Below are 19599 nucleotides of genomic sequence, written 5' to 3'. Positions count from 1 at the left end.
CAGCTACATGGAAATAGACCACAAAAGATTTACGGAACAAGTATGCTTTCAAAACGAATAATTTCAATTCCAATTACAAACATAAATTGATATCAATTGATATTAAGAAATAAATTTGTACTATAGTGTAGTTGCATGTATAGAAATCAGAAATACAATTTATTACATGCAATTACATGCATACAATGGATTATATAGTTTGGCTACGTTATAATAGTAAAAACAATTAAATTACTAGTACTTTTGTTGGCATATTATTGATAACAATTGCTAGATGAAATCGATTTGAACGAAATTTCGAAAGATTTCGAACGAGATTTGGTCATTTCTCGAAATTTCTTTCAAATTTCTACTCTAGTACTTTCGTTTAATGCGCATTCGCCTTCAAGTTCGATGTATATATGACAGCGTAAAATTCATTGATCCGTCAGGCTGTGCTGCGATTGGATAATCTGTTTCGATCACGTTATTGCAGAGAAACAGACGAATCAGGAGCGTTCCTGTGCATGTGTGAGTTTACGTATATATTTAGAAGCGGAAACATTGCCTAGTCGGCCGTTTCCGTCTTCCCAGTGCCTGTCAGCCATTACAGCTCTGCTCGCCGGGTCTTGCAGGGTAAGTTGCTAGAAGTATTTTCTATTCCAGAGATTGTAAAGTCCTTTGTCATTCCGTACAAACTCATTACTAAACAGACACACCATTCTTGATAATCGAAATGAAAGATTTCTGAAGTGTTTTTTCTTATACGCAGGTGTAACTGATACAGCTAACATAGTTTCTGAAAAATCGAAGATTGTCCTTAAGGAACGGGTAGTGTGTCAGGAAACAGGTTTACCTAAACGCTCGTCCAGATGTATAACAATAGTTATTCCAATCACAGTAGGTATGTAGTACACTGCGATTTTTTCCATATTTCAAATTGACTTACACTATTAAATCATGACACCGAATAAACGGGTTTTTTGCAACGTCGTGTTCTCCACCATTTTGTTCTCGAACACTCTTGTTCACCGATCGTATTCAATTATCTAACAAAACATTCGAACCAAGTTTAAAAATGTTAACGAAATCTGGTAATGGAAGATACGATGAGATATCTTTGTGTCAACCTGAAAGTACATTTATGGATAATTGGAGGAGGTGTGAAATTAGCACCTTAGAAAATAAAAATGGCGACTTTAGTTGCCCTATAAATTGCTGACAAGCACGCAGTTGAAATGTAAAAAGTGATTACATATCGTGTAAATGTTTATACAGTGGTGGACAAAATATTCACACAGCCTTTAAAAATGGATGACTTTTAGATTAGACCAAACGATTCAAATTTTTTTTTAGTCATACATATATGTATGTAACTTGGATTTAAAAGACACGTTTAAATCTTCATGGGTTCGGGTGAAAATGTTCAGAATCGTGACCCCTACTTTTTTTATTCGCAACTTTCACCAACAGCGATTTTTAAATAATTTCTTTCTCGAAACTCAAATTGTTTGGTCCACCTTTGAAAACAGTTGTTCCCGTGTGAATACTTTTATTCGCCATTATATATTTTTCTTGCTTATAAATGTACACAATGCAAATTATTATTTATAATTATTGTATTTATTCATGTCAAAATAATTAAAACGAATTTATATACTTAATAAAATACCTGTAAAAAAATTAATGTTATTTTTAATTAATATCATGAATTAAATCAGTAAGTTTTATATTAATTGACCCTTTGATGACCGCAACCATTATTGATTATACAGACCATGACAACTTGAAAATTATACTTTGATTTTCTTTCTCAATATAATCAAGTGCATCTATCTAAAATGTGCATCTAACTGCATCATTTTTCTAAATATCGTTGTATATTCTTCTTTTTAACTGATCTTACATTATCATAAATTGAATTAAAAATTTATGCAGATACATTGTCTAAAAGTTGTAACAAGCAATCGTTATAATAAGTATTCAAGTAATAAGACGTATTAAACGATACCTACTAATATCTTGAATTGTTGAATGGTCCAATCATGGTACAATATTGACCTTAAAACCATATTGGCCCATTGTGAAAATGATACATTTTAGGCCCAGAGGTAATCGAGACTCTAGTAACCGCAATGGAGGTGGCGGTACGTACTGGAACAGCCAGCAACAAGCACAGAAAGACAGGGCTGCCAAAAAACAAGCTCAAAGGAAGACACCGGGAGATCTGCTGAAGAAACCTAACTGGGATTTATCTAAATTGCCTACGATCCAAAAGAATTTGTATATTCCACATATCAATGTTTTGAAGAGGACAACGGACGACATTGCAAAGTATCACATTGGCAAAGAAATTACTGTCAAAGGAAACAACACACCCTCTCCGATCCAAGCATTCGAAGAAAGTAACTTCCCAGATTATGTAATGGAAGAAATCAGGAAGCAGGGTTTTGCTGAGCCAACAGCAATCCAAGCGCAAGGCTGGCCGATTGCACTTAGTGGACGCGATTTGGTTGGAATCGCTCAAACAGGATCTGGAAAAACTCTAGCAGTATGTATCTCGCTATTGCTTATTTACCATTTGATTTTTGAGAGGCTAAAGATATGCCATTGCTCAGTATTGTAGTGTTAACACTTTACCAACTGGAAGCCTGTTAATAGGATTTCCAATAATTATACTGTACCAAAAGAAAGCATAGAAATTTTCTTTTATATTGCAATATTAAATGAAACTATTAGATGACGTTATTGAGGGTTACTTGTTAGTGCACAATGAACATTGCTGTTGCTATTGAAGGTTCCATTAAAAACTGTTTAGCCATGTACCATGGATTTTCAAAATTATGCAATAATCATCGATCGGTAATGTGTTAATAGGCTTTCTGATCATTTCTATTGTACCAAGTGTCATAGAAGTTTTGTAAAAGTTTCAATCGTAACGACAGTCAACGTGTTAACAAATCTGATATATCAACATACTTGTAAAAACGTCTTTCAGGCTACTTTTGAATAGACGAATGTGATACTAACCGAGCATTTCTGTGTGTTTGTAGTATATATTGCCAGCAACAGTGCACATTAACAATCAGCCACGGTTAAACCGTGGGGACGGTCCAATCGTTCTGATTCTGGCTCCAACGAGAGAGTTGGCTCAGCAGATTCAGACAGTTGCTAGGGATTTCGGTTCCTCGTCGTGCATTCGCAACACATGCATTTTCGGCGGTTCTCCAAAGGGACCGCAGGCTCGTGACTTGGAGCGAGGCGTTGAAATCTGCATAGCAACTCCTGGCAGACTGATCGACTTCCTGGAGAAGGGAACGACAAATCTTCGCAGATGCACATACCTAGTTCTGGACGAAGCGGATAGGATGTTAGACATGGGATTCGAACCACAGATCCGGAAGATCATCGAGCAGATAAGACCCGACAGGCAGGTGCTGATGTGGTCTGCAACATGGCCGAAGGAAGTACAGGCTCTGGCGGAAGATTTTCTCTCGGACTACATTCAGATCAACATTGGATCTTTGACGTTGGCCGCCAATCACAACATTCGCCAGATCGTGGAGATTTGTTACGAGCACGAGAAGGAGATGAAGCTCTCGGGCCTGCTCAGGGAGATCGGCAAGGACCGAGGAAGTAAAATGATCATATTCGTCGAGACTAAAAAGAAGGTAGACGACATCACGAAAGCCATCAAGCGAGAAGGTTGGCCGGCCATATCGATTCACGGGGACAAATCGCAACCTGAGAGAGATTACGTTCTGTCCGAGTTCAGAAACGGGAAGACGATGATTCTTGTCGCGACCGACGTGGCTGCTCGCGGCTTGGACGTGGAGGACGTCAAGTACGTGATAAATTTCGATTATCCGAACAGTTCCGAGGATTATATCCATCGAATTGGGAGAACCGGACGTTGTCAAAGTGCAGGCACAGCGTACGCATACTTCACGCCCAACAACGCGAGACAGGCGAAAGAACTGATTTCTGTTCTCGAGGAAGCTGGCCAGGTGATCAACCCGCAATTGGTTGTTCTAGCTAGCTCGATGAAGAACCAATACGGGAAAGGCCGCCAGCGTTGGAGTCACTCCCGCTCCAGTAAAGACAATAACTCAGTCAGCCCGAGAAACAACAGCAGCCCGACAGCGAACAGCTGGCAGAATCAGCAGTGTCAAGCCAGTCAGCTGAGCCATAACAGCATTAACAATCAAGAGAGGACCGTTGTTCGACACCAGAACGCGTACCAGAACAATCGTCAGAACAATTTCCAGCCTACCTACCAGCAACAACAGCAACACCAGAGACAGCCGAACGCCTACGCCAACAGTTGTCCAACAAGCACCAGCAACTATCAAACCGGATACCAGAACGCCACTATACCGAGATACCATGGCAGAACCGGCACTTTCCAAGGCAATCGTTATCACAACAGGCAGAGCACGTACAACGGCAACCAAACCGGAGGACAGAACGTCTACTCGATGCCGCCACCGTTCATGATGCCGTCTAACGGGCACACCGATTCCGGTATGCAAAGTTTGGTGAACAACAAATTCTTCCAAACGAACCGGCCACCGCCAAACACCGGAGCTTGTGCTTACCAATCGATGGGCTACGGCCAGTTTCAAGCTGTGCCGCCGTACAGTTACCCTTACCCGCCCACACCAGTGCAGCAGTGACGCTTTTCACGGTATAAAATCGGTAAGAGTGCAGGAGATCAATTTTTTCTGTCTACATTGGGCCCATTAATGTTTACGGTTTGTGTAGGTTGGGTCCCCTTCGAATATATGCATAACGTAATGTTTCTTCTTTTCTTTATTATTTATCATTTTCTGGAATGTCGCCGAATCGAATTGATCAACACACAAACAGACACATACACACACATAGAGAGAGAGACCAACATGATTTTGGTTGTCCGAGCAAGCATACTGACAGCATACTGTGTCAAAAATCAAAAGAGTACTCAATGTACCCCCGGGTAAAACAAGTAATATCATATCATTTGCTTCGAAAGAAGAAGAAGGAAAAATAAAGAACAGATTGTGTACATTGCAAATCTCTCCGACAGGCACATTCCAGTTGAATTTTTTGAAGTAGTAGTAGTTGTTTAGGAATGGTACACATTGATATAATCATTACTGGATGTAGGCTATGACCAGATATGTAGGTTATAAATAATATGGTCATATCTCTGAGAAAAAAAACGTAATTAATCTTCTTGCGATAACTATGTAAACGACATTTAATGCTTTCCTGAAATGCACGAAACATATAGAAGGGGGGTGGGTTAACGTTCTCGTATTTGATAATTTATTTATATTTTGCATATATATAAAATATGTGTGTGTAGCAGGTTAGGACGAATAGCAAACCGGGCAGCAAGAAGCTCTCGGGGAAGATGTTTGTTCCAGCTGCCCGGTTGCCTCTTCATCCTAAAATCCTACATGTATGTACAGGCAATGCTCTTCAAAATGTAAGGCCTTTTGCATAAAAATTAAGCCGTACACCCGTTTTACAAAGCGCACGACGATATCAATCGTGTTCTCTGTTCTATAAACGAGATACACCGATCAACACCCGATTCGACGGTGTGTAGAGTGCGTGGTGTCTCTGATATAGAGAGGGTGAAAGTAATCTCATTAATCGCGAAGAGACGGGAAAGAAAGAGAGAAAGAGACAGAGAAAAGTAACATTAGAGCACGTTGATGAAGGATATCCAGCATAATTATATAGCGTACAAAAAAAAACAAAGCGAGTATTTCGTGACCATCCTGGCTCGGTCCTTTTTGGAATCGGTTCGAGAACGTGAACCGATCACGGGGAAAGATAAAGATAGAGAGAGAAAGAAAGAAAGAGAGAGAGAGAGACGATAGAGAAAGGGAAAAAAGGAAAACTTGGGCTTCAGGGGACAACTTAAATTAAGCATGTAGTCACAATGGCTGTGTACCTCGGCGCAAAGTTTGATACCTTATTTTTATAATATATATCGAAAGTAATTTGTTGTTAAACCAACGAATGATTATACGATGAAAAAAAATACTAATAATAATAATGAGAAACATTGTTGTTTGATGTTTATGCAATTGGCCACTGAGTGGTCTTGCCTATGCGCCGCCCCCGTATCAATGTGTAGAGGCGTACGCGCAGGCTGACCGCGATCGAATGAATTTAGTTGTACCTGTTTTTTAGTTCGCGCTCTCGTCGAAATTTTTGCTATTTTTTTAGGGAACGATTCAGACTTAACCGGGACACAATTTCTCTCCATTGAAAACGTTCAATGCGCTGTGTGAACATACTAAAGATGTGTGTGTGTATAAAAAGAAAAACGGGTTTAGAGAAAGATGAATTAATTAAACGAAGAAAGCATCGCGAGCGTTGTTCACGATCATATATGTATGTATATGTATATATATATATCTTCATATATGTATATGTATGTATATGTATATGTGTGTATGCGGAAATAAATAACGCGTCTCCCGAGGCAAATTTCACGCGAGATGAAATAACGATAAATGGGAACGAATTCTTTTTTAAGTGCCGCCGTCGCCGCCGCGAGTGTCAGGCGTATATAAATGAACTGATCCGTTCGTTGACAGCGCATAGTAATTTTTTGCGGGCCTCCAGATTACTCTGTACACGTCACTACTCGAATAAATGAATAGTAGAATGAGCTGAAACAGAGAAGAATGCAAGACTCGAATACACTCGAGCAAGGACTCGTTTGCGAACGACAAATTATTGTGATAATTACATGTAACGCTTTCGTGAAACGGTCTCTCACACAGTTCGTTACTTAATTACGCACAGTAGAAGATGTTGCGAAGCAGTACGTGTGCATATGAAACTGTTTATCAACCGGTTTTCGGTCGCATACTTTTTCCAACGAAAAGAAAGAAAGAAAGAAAACACGGAGATTTCGCTCGACGAGAATCCCACCCGAGGAACTGATAATATCGAATTCGTTTCTAGGTTCACGTGCGGTGTTGTAGGTCTCTTTATAATTATATCTTTCGGACTTCAAAAACGGGGTAAAAACACTTAAAAAAACGGAACACACTAATAAAAAGTCGCGAAAGGTTGTTCGAGCGTTTGCGATATTATATGCTCTTGTCTTTGCTCTTTGGACGTTGCGGATGCTTCACGCTCTCCTACTGTGTTTAAAGAAATCTGACTGCACACCGCGTTGCATCGTCGGAGAGGTGAATAGTGATATAAATAATAGGAAGCGTATGCTACGAGTATCGGGGGAACTCTTGAATACTCATACATTGCGTACGCCCTCTATTAAATCATCCGGTTTACGAGATTCGTTTCTTCTTGGAAGCTGCCCCCGCTGCAGTCGAACAGAAGGCTATTCTCTGGTACACAAACTGATCATTTACCCTCGAGTGTCGCTTGATTGTTCTACCATCTTCATTTTGCTGAACAAAGGCAAACCCATCCCGATAACTATAATATATACGTGGTTTTCTCTCAATTGCGTGCATGCACTGCAACAATAATAGTAGAACACGATTCTTCTGTTCGTATTCCGTATCCGTATCGAACGTTCAGGTTTGTTCAACCAGCATTCGCCCCCCCCACCCCACCCCCTCTTTTTCCTTGTTGTTAATTAGCGGTTAAGAAATCGAATAAATGCTGACAATAAACTACAGAGTTGCATTCAGGTGGTTTTTGAGAAATATTTCGAACCGTGACCCTTCGAACCTAGGGGTTTACATTTCACATCTTTCGTTCGTGTTTTGTTTGTTTGTTGTTTTCAATATAGAACACACACATAATAGACAGCATTGCACAGTTGAGTTCCTGGTAGGGCAAATGTTTCCCAAAGTACATTGCGCATTTTGAACAAACGAAAAAAAATTGATAGTGGGTGTACGCGTAGCTCTGTGATATGTAAGGTGTAGCATATTTATAGATCTACCTATTGTGCATCATGATTAAAATAAGGAACGTATCTTATCAGTTTTATACATGGTATACAGATCATGTGATCCTAATGACGTGTACTGCGAGAGCTCATTGTCTACTTTAGAGAGGGAGGGAGAGAGAGAGAGGAGTACAAAAAAAAGAGTTGTCGAAAGCAAAAGACCAGTATTCCTTTAGTTGTGCGTTTGCTCTGCGAAATTTCGTGTATCGCGCCAGGATTCAAAAAGACAAAGGGAGGATGAAGGAATCCGAAGGATACGAGACGTGTTTGTGTATTATTTCCTGTTGAGAGCACTTCTTTATTAAGTATTCGCGCGGAAGGTCTTAGCTTATCGTTTATATAGTTTATGAGGCGTGTTCACTCCATACGAGAGTATAAAAATTCGAAACAGGATAATACTATTCTCTTCTTCTACTCTGTTTTCGTAAACCGCGTGAGAATCCGTTTTCTCTCTTCGTTTGTTTTTTTTGTACGTTTTTGTCCATTCGTTATAGACGTATTATCTAGCTTCGTCTTGTATTTACATATTTATCGCTGGGATATAGGTGTTTTTCTCTTTTTTTCGTTTTGCGAAATGTTTATATAGCAAAAAACAAAAACCGCGCAAGTATTCCCTTCGTTGAATTTTTCTTCGTTTTCTTTTCCATTTCTTTTTTTTATTCACAAGAATCGTTTACGAACTACCGGGTCCATTCTGAACCGTACTAGATAGAGAAAAAGCACGTGTCGGGGCTCGATCGTGTTTTCCTGCATCGATTATCCTTCGTGCGGCGGAAGCATACGATATACATATAGCATACTCGCGAGAAGTCGAGTCGTATATCTCTTCGAAGATCACTTCTATCCTACTAGTCGACAATTTTAGTTTGTATTACATATTATTATCAGCTACTATTTTTTTTCGTTGCGTTGCGTTTTCGTGGAACAGATAAACGATCCCGCCAGAAAGAAAAAAGAAAAACGGATCTTGCCCCCCCCCCCCTGTGTAGTATCGTTGCGAATCGAGGACGTTCAAACGTGGTCGAGAGACGACGAACTCTGTCAGTTTCAGCCAACGAATATGTAGGATTATCAGCGGGAGAAGGAAAGCACAAGGGACGCGTATGTACAATTGTAGTTCTTCGAACGAAAAAGTAAAACGAACGATTCTCTTTCGATGCTCGCGCACGACACCGATTTCTCTCGTTACCATGCGCGCTCTTCGTTTCTTTCTTCTTCTTCTTTTTTATATATATATATATATATATATATATACATATATATTATTTATTCGCAAAGCATATTCGACTAAACGCCGTGCTTCATTCTTCTCATTTCCACATCTGTGCATATACTTCGTTTGCTATTGGTTTTTTTTCCAGCGGTTGCTGTAAAAAGTTGAACCGAGAGAGAGAGAGAGAGAAACAGAAGGGAGTTACGTAGTTGTTTTAAAAACAAAAAACAAAAAGAGACATCCGTGAAACGCGTCTTCTATCCGTGAAAAGAAAGGTTCGAGACAAACCGGAACCGTTCTCGTTCTCGTGGAGATTTTTCACGCTTGTATCAAGCACTGTCCAAGAAAAAGAAAATCGGTAACGGCTGATTTTTCGGTTCAAAACGAAGTCGTCTTTTTGTATTTAACTCGCGTCGTGACCGTTGTTTTCCTCGACGAAAGAGAATAGAAGACACACCGGGATAGAGAGGGAAAGAAAGAGAGAGAGAGAGAGTCTAAAGGAAAATTAGAACGAACACACGAAAGGAGAAAAGGTCCCATGAAATTGGCACAGTTTTTCTACCGCGCCTTAGGTAGCCCCGACTAATACATATTCGTCTTTATCATGAGCTAAAGAGTCGCCGACCGACTAAATAGTTTCGGGAACACGAGTACCTTTTTAATAATGCTGAACGCTGTGATATCGCGTACATAAACATTTTTATTATTATAAACGTAAATGTGCATATTGTAATGTTAAAAAAAAAAACGTGTTCTATCCTCCTTTATATGTGAAGACTGAATCTCGCCAACTTATACACAAGTTTAGCAGCCGCAGATACGTTCGTATACTGTAGACTACAGAATAGACTATTTGTATATTATTAATTATAACAATATGTTTTACGTGAAGTAGTGCCGTACGGGTCGGTACTATTATGTTATAGTTCGATAACGGGTGCGTGTTCGTATTGTGCATTTTACTGAGAGTAAGAGTAAGAGAAAGAGAGCGAGCGAGCTAGTAGCCTGGTGCATCGTGACGAGAATAGTTACACACGGGTCCCCGTTTCTTCTTCTTTTTCTTCTTCATTATATACTTTCTTTTGTTTATCGTTTGTTTCTTCGTTTCGCGTCCGACTCGAAAAGGAGTCGGTAAACTCGATTGGGAGCGTTCTCGCAACACTTTTCATTTACGATTGCTTGCCACGTTCGCCGCTTTCGATTTGTCGTTATAAAATCGTTCGTGGGAAAGAACACACTGCAGCAACAATAAGAGAAAAAAAAATAAGAAATAAAGAAAATCCGTTTCATGGTAGTTCCTATATTGCATTCTTCTTTGTAACGTGAATGGGTTGCAGCTTAAATTTTGCAGATATGTTGAAGAGCTTTTACCTCGATGCGTAATTCGAATATGATATTTAAATGTATCCCCCCGCTCGGAGAATTAAAGAAAAGAAAACCAAGGAACAAAAGAAGCGATCGCTCAAGCGAGTACCTTGCTATCTTCCGTACTACACTTAACTAAGAAATGTTAAACTAGAGAATTGTCTTTGAGCGTTTTCTTTCGATATATGACGGTCGAGCAATGCACATTTCCGTCTGTGTGTTAAATATGCGAGCATTGTAAACGACATGCGTTTCGCGAGCACACCTTGTATTTTAAATCTTCGAGGCAGAGAAAATTTCGAGTCACAGCGAGGAAGAGACTTTAAAGGCGTCGAGAATTAAACTTTAAGAGAATTAAATCTATAAACGATACGCTCGCAACATTGTACCATTTTTTTTCTTTTCTCGTCTCAACTTTTCCGAATAAGCGTGAAGATGTCTATATCGTCTATTTACTTTCAGAATTATTGTTTCTTATTCTGTTTTCCTTTTGTTTTCTATGTTTATTTTATTTTATTTTTTTTTTGTAATAAAAATTTCATTCTCTCTTATGCGAAACGCAGACTTGTTATAGTGTACATAAGAACGTGTGTCGAGCACGACGCTGCACACACACACACTGTGCGATAAACGAAATTCACCGTGCAGACTTTTCCGCGAGACTGTGCGCATATTCGAGACACAGTTCGTAACAGAAGTAGTTTATAATTTTATCTGATGCGCCACACGACGATGGTACATACATAAGCCTGGGCTATTCGGAAGAAGAACAGTATCTTCGACTGTGGTCTTCGATCTGTTAAGATCATTCGCATAACGGACCTTATTTATTTCGTTCCGATGTTGATGGTTTAAGAAGGTAGAAACACAATGTGTACAGGGAGTCCTAGTTTTCTCTGATCAAACTTCGTCAGCATATTCTGTAGACGAAAGTGAGAGAGAAATATGTTCCACCTTTCATGGGTTTCCAAACATTTTTTATCAACAATTTATGACTAAAATCCGAAGTGTGCTGCTTTGTAAGAATAGATTGTCGGTTCAACTTATAATTAAAACTATCGTTTACTGTTACGAGTACAAACCAGACATTGAAGTTTCTAGACTCGTCAAGAATGTCTCTATCAAATCAAAATGAAACTTCGATCGTCTGTCGTCAACGTGTAAGCATTCGAGTAAATACTGGCATACGATAAAACTATTTTTCTCTTGTTTCTATTTGCAGAACATGCTGGTAAAGTTTTGCACGAAGAAAAAAGGAAGAAACTCGAACACCCTGTATAGATATATGAATAATCACGCACTGTGTAAAAGTTTATTTAATGATTTCAACGTCACGTTCAAGCGGATGGATACTGCAATGTTTATCAGTTCTCTGTGCGCTCCTGTTCCATGTAATTACTGAATCATTTTCGTAGCGTCGTTTAACTTGTTTTTGTAATTGTCGCGAAAGACGCTTTGTTTTATGCGTGTCTTTGATCCTCCCGCTGAAGGAGTACAGCAGCCGACCTGCTACGTCATGATTGATAGCTCGAGGGTCAGAGATACAAGCATCAGAAGAAAAAGATATATGCCGCGTTCGGTATAGCGTTTGTTACGAACATCCGCATTTTCTCACGGTTGCTTTTTACGTAGGCGGAGCATACGAATCCGTTTGTTTGTTTCTTTGTTTGTTTGAGCGTACATTGTATTTATAGCGAAAGTATATCCAAGCGTATTTTTCGAGTCACAGGTTGTACGAGCAGATCTGTATGAAAACGAACTTCACGTGGATTTTGTGAACAACACGAAGGCGGAAGTTGACGCGAACGATTGTTAACAAAGTATAGGAATTATACGATCGTTGTTTTTTGAGGGGTAACGCAGTGCAGCACGGTAGACTTCCTGTTTGTTGGAATAGTTGACGCATCTGTTCCGATTCGCGCGCGCATCAAGAAGAGAAGAAGAAGAAGAAGAATAAAGGCAGAAAAAAGGGTAGTTCGAAAGACGCTATAATAATTCTAGTGTATGCTAAATTATGTGGGGAAAGGGATATGCGAGCATAACGATTCACTGTGCATGATTTCAGGCGACGCGAAGGCGAAAATCTATAGAGAATCAAGCCGCTGATGTCTGGAATATGGTGTAAATTACAAAATATGTATACATATTTTGTAGCATGTTTACGGCTTCATTGAATTATCACGCCTTACAATATGAAAGAGCTCGGCCAATGTCCAAGATATGTATACAAGATTGCAACACTCTTAGATTTAAAGAAAACTAATAACAAAAAGGAACCGCTCCTTGGTCGTCCTCGGATCAATTTTAACGAACGTTCGAAAATTCTGTGAAACTGCAGCAGAAAAGATGCCGCAATATTTCATTCTTCTCGAATACGAATATATAGAAGAGTTCTTGAAGAACATAGATTTGATGTCAATTCTGCTGCGAAGGATACGTTTATCAATTATTTATATACGCATATACATATAACGTGTGTGTCTATATATCCTTCGTGCAAAACCGCCGCTGTATTGGCCAAGTCCCACCCTGTCCTCTGGTGCAACGTGGATTGTCTTGGATTCTTGTACAAGCGGCAGGTATTGTGGCTATAGGCACAGTCATCGATCATTTATGGGATCTACGAAGCGATCGAAATATTTCTCCGTGAGTCGTATAGTTTTTAATGATTTAATCATTGTACGAAATTCTTCCATGAAAAGTTTTGCCAAGTCTTTGTTGAATTATCCCGAGAGTCTTGACCAATTTAAAATAATCTTGTACGCTTCTTTTACCGATCTGTCTAGCCGCCCAAATTGTTGCACGCTCGTCGGAAGAATCCTCAGGATATTCTGTTCTGATGGGAAGCCTCCCATCACCATGATTCCGGACATAGAAAAGTCCCAAAGCGGTTCACAAAGGCTGGTTGCTTCCTCTCTCCAAAATTGAATTCGTCTGTTACTGCTTCACAGCATCCAGGACTTAATAATATATATAATTTATCGGATTCTGGGCAAGTATTCTGCCTCTTTCCAACAATACCTCCATTATCTTTGCTTTAACTTGACCACCTCTTTATAAGACTTTCTTTACCAGATCTTTACGTACAGGTATAGTTTATTTCTGTTGTTACTTATCGAATAAGTCATACTCTGTTTCTATATTGACCTTCGTAAACTCTTCTGTCATCTATGAAGGAAAAATCTAATTGTAGTTAAACATTTCTCAAAGGATATTTTACCTCTGTGGGCACCTTAAGTGATTACCTTCGGCGTTATCAGTCACAAGTTAATTCATTATAATGCAAGTATCCTGTAATATGTTAACCTAGTTAAGCCCCTTCACACCTTACAGTTCATAGTACCCCATACCAATGCCCTCGACTATGTACTAGAAGGTGGTAACTGCCAAGCCATGGGATAGATGCAAGTCCGGCTGTTTCCAGGCAATTTGTCCAACAGTGTAAGCAGGATTGGTTCTCGCGTATTCCATGATTATGTAGAACCACTTTTCTGCAAAGCCAATGTGCACCGCGAATCAATTGACAATCTCCTTGGTGTCTCGCAGGACTTGATACAACTGCCGAGACTGGCCAGGCTCCCAAATAATGCGGTTACTTTTTTCGAACAGCTGTCAGGTGGAATATTGATCTCTGCTCGTGGTGTGGTCGGCTATCATCGACAGTAGTGTATAAGAAGCAGACGGACAACCGAACTGCGCTGTAGATGTCGATTTTAAACGAATTGTCCTTACGTCCCAACCACTGGAAAGGCCGCGGTCTGACGAGGTTGGCCAGATTAAGGTCTTTGCAGACTATACCGACACGGCGGCTACCTGCAACGGACCGCTAGGCCGTTTTGGGTCTCTCCTCTGTATTTCAATGGGGATGCGGATACTAGGCCGTACCGACGACCCGCCGCATTCCCATTGTAATACACAGCGGCGCGGTGCAGGTAGCCGCCGTGTCGGTATAGTCTACAAGGACCTTTAGACAGACGGTCGTCGGGCAAGCCAGTAACGTTGACCAAAATTCTCTTCGCTCTCGCTGCAGCTATATATCTTCAGTAAATGTCACCTGCTTGATGTTAGTTCGCGAGGGCAACCTCGACATTTCACACCCCGAATTACCCGAGAGTGTAATTCAGACTCGGCAGCTTCAGACAAACTACTGCTTTGAGAGCTAGCATCTTCATCTCGGACCACTGCCGACTCGAGCGTACTCTCAATACTCCATTCGCAATATTCTCTGTCGAAGGATTCTTTTCCCCGACTCTATTTCGGCCTCCAGTAGGCTGATCTTGATTTTCGCCGAGTCCAGCGTCAGCAATGTGCATCTTCAACTTCATTCCAATTTTTGGAAGATAGCGAGGGAACGGCCTAGTTGACCGGGTTCCACCTCTGAACCTTGACAGAACAATCGCACGAAGCTCACGACAACCCCGCTCGTCGCTGGTCACCGGGGGTCGGTCACTACTTAGAACAAGAACGTGATCACGGCTCTGAAACGTTTGCTGTCACCAGTCCACTCCTACTGAGGTTTCTAGAGACCAACAGTGGAGATGACGACCGGGACCTCTGACCCCTCGGGATGCAGCTTCTGCCTAACTTGATTCAGAGGAACTTTTGCCATTCCTGAGCACAGGAGTGGTAGGATCGGTGACTGAGACCGAGGCAAGGAGAACTTTCCATGTCTGTCTACAATGCGCCAATCCTACGCAACTTCTAAGCAGTTCGAAATCGCTCAACTACGCAGGACGCGACGCCTCGAGTTGATACCGTGAACGGGACGCTATACGTTTCCAACGATGGACCAATATTTGTAAGTTCTTTCTCGAACTCGGCGATAGCCTCGTCGAACAATCCACGAAACTTCTGTTTCATTTTTGTTTCAGGGTATCTTTTTTAAGATTCAGTATTCATCTGTGTGGAGGCAGGCACGATTTTAATAAACAATTCTCAAAGTACGGTCGGCCCTGTGCCTTCTAGATCAGTACTTCGGTTGTTGCGAATGGATACGTCTACGGCGTTTCACCACTGATTGCGAATACCCGCAACATTCGAAGCAACGTATATAGACACACACGCATTATTTTGAAGGAAGGAAATATGATTTTAGGAGACGTAAATTATAGAATATTTTCGGCGGAAAAAAATGCATTTCCAATTCTTCACGAGGATCGAGATGGTCGGATCGAACTCGTGGTGGACAGACGTTATGTCTCGGTAAGACAGACGGCAGCTAGACTGACGTAACATTTTTCTCAATTTCGCGTTTCTCTTGTAGTCGCAGTTTCATCGCTGGCAGAGCTAGTGGCAGGTTGGGTATCGTTTAGAATAGATTCCTTTGATTGCATTGGAGATATGCACATCCTGCTCAAGGCTCCGGTGGTCATAGCTAGCAGGCATAGTGTTATCGACCGAAACATCATCCTCGTTGAATATGGAGCCAGGAATCGAGTTCTGTGAGATAAGTCGTCTGGTTACCAAGACTCGCCATGACATTTCTCAAATTGGAGATAAAGATACGGCTAGCATATCAGTAGAGGAAACTTCTTCATCTCTGGCGGTCACCACTTGTTGCCCAAGTGGGGTCTCTGTCTATACAAACTGGTACTCCTGGGCCACGAGTCCTCCGTGATTTGAATGGAATTTCTGTAACGTATTTGGCGTAGCGCATCAAGTACTGCAACTTCTCTTCTCTCAGTATAATCCACCACCCACGCCAGACCCTCGATCCGGTAGCAGTAGTATCCGGTCATAAATCATCGGAAAAATCTCAGACCCGATTGTCTGCTACATGAATAGTATATTTGAGATCCTCTTCTACGACTCGAGCTGCTATCCTCGAGGATAGACACACGTGTATTGTCAACGGTTGTTGCCACGGGTCTCTCGAAAATCACCACGCTCATATTTGGCCATGCAATGACCGAAAAGTGGTGCGATGTCTTCCGCTGTTTCGTCACGGAAGTCCCCGATGCTTCATAGGCACGAACCAATAGCAGATGGCGAAACTTGACTTCGCCTTTTTAAATAAGTGAGCAGTTTCATTTCCTCATGTTCAGATATTTCTCGTCAAGTTATTCGAAATGCCAGTCCTCAAAGATCTTCCAAATGATTATGCAACGAGGCGTTACGCATTTGCGTTGTATCGAAAAAGCAGACAGTCCCAGAATGGATTTCTTTTCGTGCGCATTAGATGAAACCTTCTCTATTAGAGTGCCTCGATCGAGCATCTCAATTGGAATTCCTGTTCGAGCCATTGGTGGGCCGATGGGCGAATCAACATTAATCGCATCTGAAACCAATCGAAGCTTTTCTGAACATATCAGTAGCATGCTCGAGTTACGAGTGTTGAAAATTTGTTATTCGCAGCCAAGGAAAATCGTAATAGTTGCTCTCCAACATTTTCTGTATTTTCAAACATGTTAACTCGAGCTTAGCACCTGATTCAGTAGTCGGTATATGTAGCAGCGAAGCCACTCTGACAATCTCAATTTTGCTCCATGATTCGAAGCTCTTTTTTCCTTGTTGCTTCTTGAACAACAGTTTCCGTGAAAGAAACTGTTTCGCCTTTGTAATCTTCAGCTTCACTTGGCTCTCTTTTACGCGCGATCCATCAGCGATTCTAAAGAATTTTCGGGAAATGCGAATATCTTCTAGCGCGTTATCAACAGATTCACTGCTGCCTTACATTCGATAATTTACTGACTAATTTTAAGAGAGGATGAATAAAAATATTGTAGAGGATATCCGTCACGATGAATTTCGCGGCAAATGTGTCGAATAATCGAGTCAGAGTTAATTACGGCCGTTGATACGTCCGAGGATGTCGTATCGAAGTGAGTATCTTTTTACAGTGCAGCAATATCGATCGACTTTTGTAAGTGTTACTGCACGCGTAACACTTTAACGGAGAAATGCTAATCTGTAGAAAAAAAGAATCCTCTGCTGTCACGCATCAATGTTTACCCTTGTCGTAAACATGCTTGTCGCAGAGGGATGTTTCGCACATGCAGAAGATCAGTATTACATTCGTGCAACTGGAATCAAGGTTGCGCGTGAATTTCATAGAGGTTTTCTTTTTCCTGTATTTCACATTCTTCTTGAACAAATGAAATAACGTGAATGGAGATTTTACTTGATCGTATAAGCCGTTTTACTGCAAAACTAGTACGTTTTACGACCAAAGAGAGGCAACAAGACAGTGGCTTGTTTCTTATCTTTTCCCTTTAACCATGACACGACTTTCGAAAGAGAAACATTATAAAATTGTAGCACGTGTATTCTCAATACGTATATACTTTACCGCAATCCTCAATGAGTGATAGAAAACAAGTGACATTTGTTAAAGATATGTATGTGTTAGAATTAATTATTTTTATGGATTGCTTCTCTATTTTAAATACAACTATGATTTTTCTCGATAGGAAAAGAAAAAGAGCATACACAAATTATTTAATATAACTCAGCGTACAAAGTCGAACGATTTAAATAAATAAAAAGAAAAGAATGGCGTAATCAATATTAAGTAACAATTTACATTCAAATTCTCTTCTGTAGGTTTCATTAAAGTGCATTTCTTGTATGTTACACAGTATTATGGTAGAATGTAAGAAAATAAATATTGCAATAGTAATCTGTTTGCATTTCGATTATTACCCAGTATTAATTTTCATTTCTGCTAAAAATTATGTGATTGTACGGTTAAGCGTGATGTTAGTTATATCTATTGATGCAAATACAATTTTTTGAAACACGAATAGCTACCATTTAGGGCACCTATATATTTAGACATATTTACTTTCTATTTTCTCGTTAGTATCCGTTATACTTATTTTCCATCTTTGAATACCTCGCGGGAAATTGAAAACTATGAAAAGCGCGGTAAAATTTGAAACGTTATATGCCATAAAAAACGATCTATGTTTAACAAGACTACATTATAATTTCATGAATTGAACGAATATTACTCCAAAATCTATATTGTTATTGTATCACAGAGGTAAATAAAGCATAGGTCCTTATAAATATATATATAAGACAAATTTTATATTTACATTTATTTTTCTCATATTTATTTAAATATTAAAAAACTTGAACAGTAAAATATAAGTATATATTATAGTAGTAGTACTAAAGTTATGTACATTTACACTTGTGTACGCATACCAGCAGAACTGCATACGATTGGAATTCTTATTGAAAAACGAAGAATTTTTAAAAAATTTATCGCAAAGTCAAGTAGAGGCATCTTCAGACTGCAGAGTATTCCAACCAAAAGAAAGCAGTATTATAAAGAATGCAGTACAGAACAAAGCAAATGGCCTGAATGTAAAATCGAGAAAATCCACCGTTACGATCTTTATCCCTTACTTCGGTTATGTGTTCTCTAGTGTTCTATATTCCTTTCGAAATTCTGTATATTGCTCGAGTATTAATCCTTGTTGGGATGTATAGCATAGCTTTCTTTCTAGGCTATAAAATATTTCCAACGAGAGATTATAAGAATTGCCGGTCATTTATGTCAGCGTTGATAATACTGCAGGTATATACATATTATGACAGCTATTGACCCATGTATACCTGACGTTATTACGGTAATGCGCCTTTTCGGCAAGCGTAGGTATTATTTTATATCCGTATACCTACGATAGTAGGGATCGGAAGGTATCATAAAGCTATATTGTCACTCTAGTTGGAAGAAGGTTCCGTGTCAATCTTTCGGGGTAACGTTATTGTTTTATGATGTTGTGATATTCAGAGTCGAGGGATTATTAATATTCCGCACAGCTTGGGTCTGGGTCCTTTTGTTCGACCATGCAGGTACGCAGTGACTCGAATGGATATTCGAACGCTCGAAAAACATCTACATTATTATTGCACTATACGATTTGAACCTTATTTTTGGGAAGCATTTAGTTTACTACAGGATGTAAAAAGAAATTTTGTTTAAAATTGCAATTCATCGGAATTGTAGAAAAAATAGCAAAAGTTGCATTTTACAACTTTTTTATGTGGGCCTATATTGAAAATTTAAAACACAAGTTTTGTAGATCTTTGTCAGTTAAATATATCCTGAAAATTTCGTCAAAATCGGTTCAAGTTGCAATGACCTACAAACGTTTAA

At 39.9% G+C, this 19599-nt stretch overlaps 1 protein-coding gene across 2 annotated transcripts; it reads left to right on the top strand.

Annotated features, from left to right (window-relative positions):
• Positions 1-490: 490 nt before the first annotated feature.
• Positions 491-18108, top strand: LOC143215778 (uncharacterized). 2 transcript variants are annotated; one of them, XM_076438215.1, is made up of 4 exons: positions 491-615; positions 752-883; positions 2089-2530; positions 3033-18108. In XM_076438215.1, exons 2-4 carry the CDS (start codon positions 852-854, stop codon positions 4653-4655), a joined length of 2097 nt encoding a protein of 698 aa, XP_076294330.1. In that variant the 5' UTR covers positions 491-615; positions 752-851; the 3' UTR covers positions 4656-18108. The 2 variants fall into 2 exon arrangements, with proteins under 2 accessions (XP_076294330.1, XP_076294329.1); XM_076438214.1 differs by having other exon boundaries at positions 2083-2530.
• The last annotated feature ends 1491 nt before the right edge of the window (positions 18109-19599 follow it).

This window comes from Lasioglossum baleicum, chromosome 14 (genome assembly GCF_051020765.1).
Source record: "Lasioglossum baleicum chromosome 14, iyLasBale1, whole genome shotgun sequence".
NCBI classification, from domain to species: domain Eukaryota; kingdom Metazoa; phylum Arthropoda; class Insecta; order Hymenoptera; family Halictidae; genus Lasioglossum; species Lasioglossum baleicum.
Note: the sequence above shows the minus strand (reverse complement) of the source record. Positions and strands in the feature narration are given on the sequence as shown.

What these genes read in the sequence shown, in the direction of transcription:
- LOC143215778 (XM_076438214.1), top strand. Translation starts at nt 852, where the DNA reads ATGTATAACAATAGTTATTCCAATCACAGTAG. An exon ending in AGTTATTCCAATCACAGTAG is followed by an intron (nt 884 to 2,082) that starts GTATGTAGTACA and finishes GATACATTTTAG; the next exon opens with GCCCAGAGGTAATCGAGACT. An exon ending in GATCTGGAAAAACTCTAGCA is followed by an intron (nt 2,531 to 3,032) that starts GTATGTATCTCG and finishes GTGTGTTTGTAG; the next exon opens with TATATATTGCCAGCAACAGT.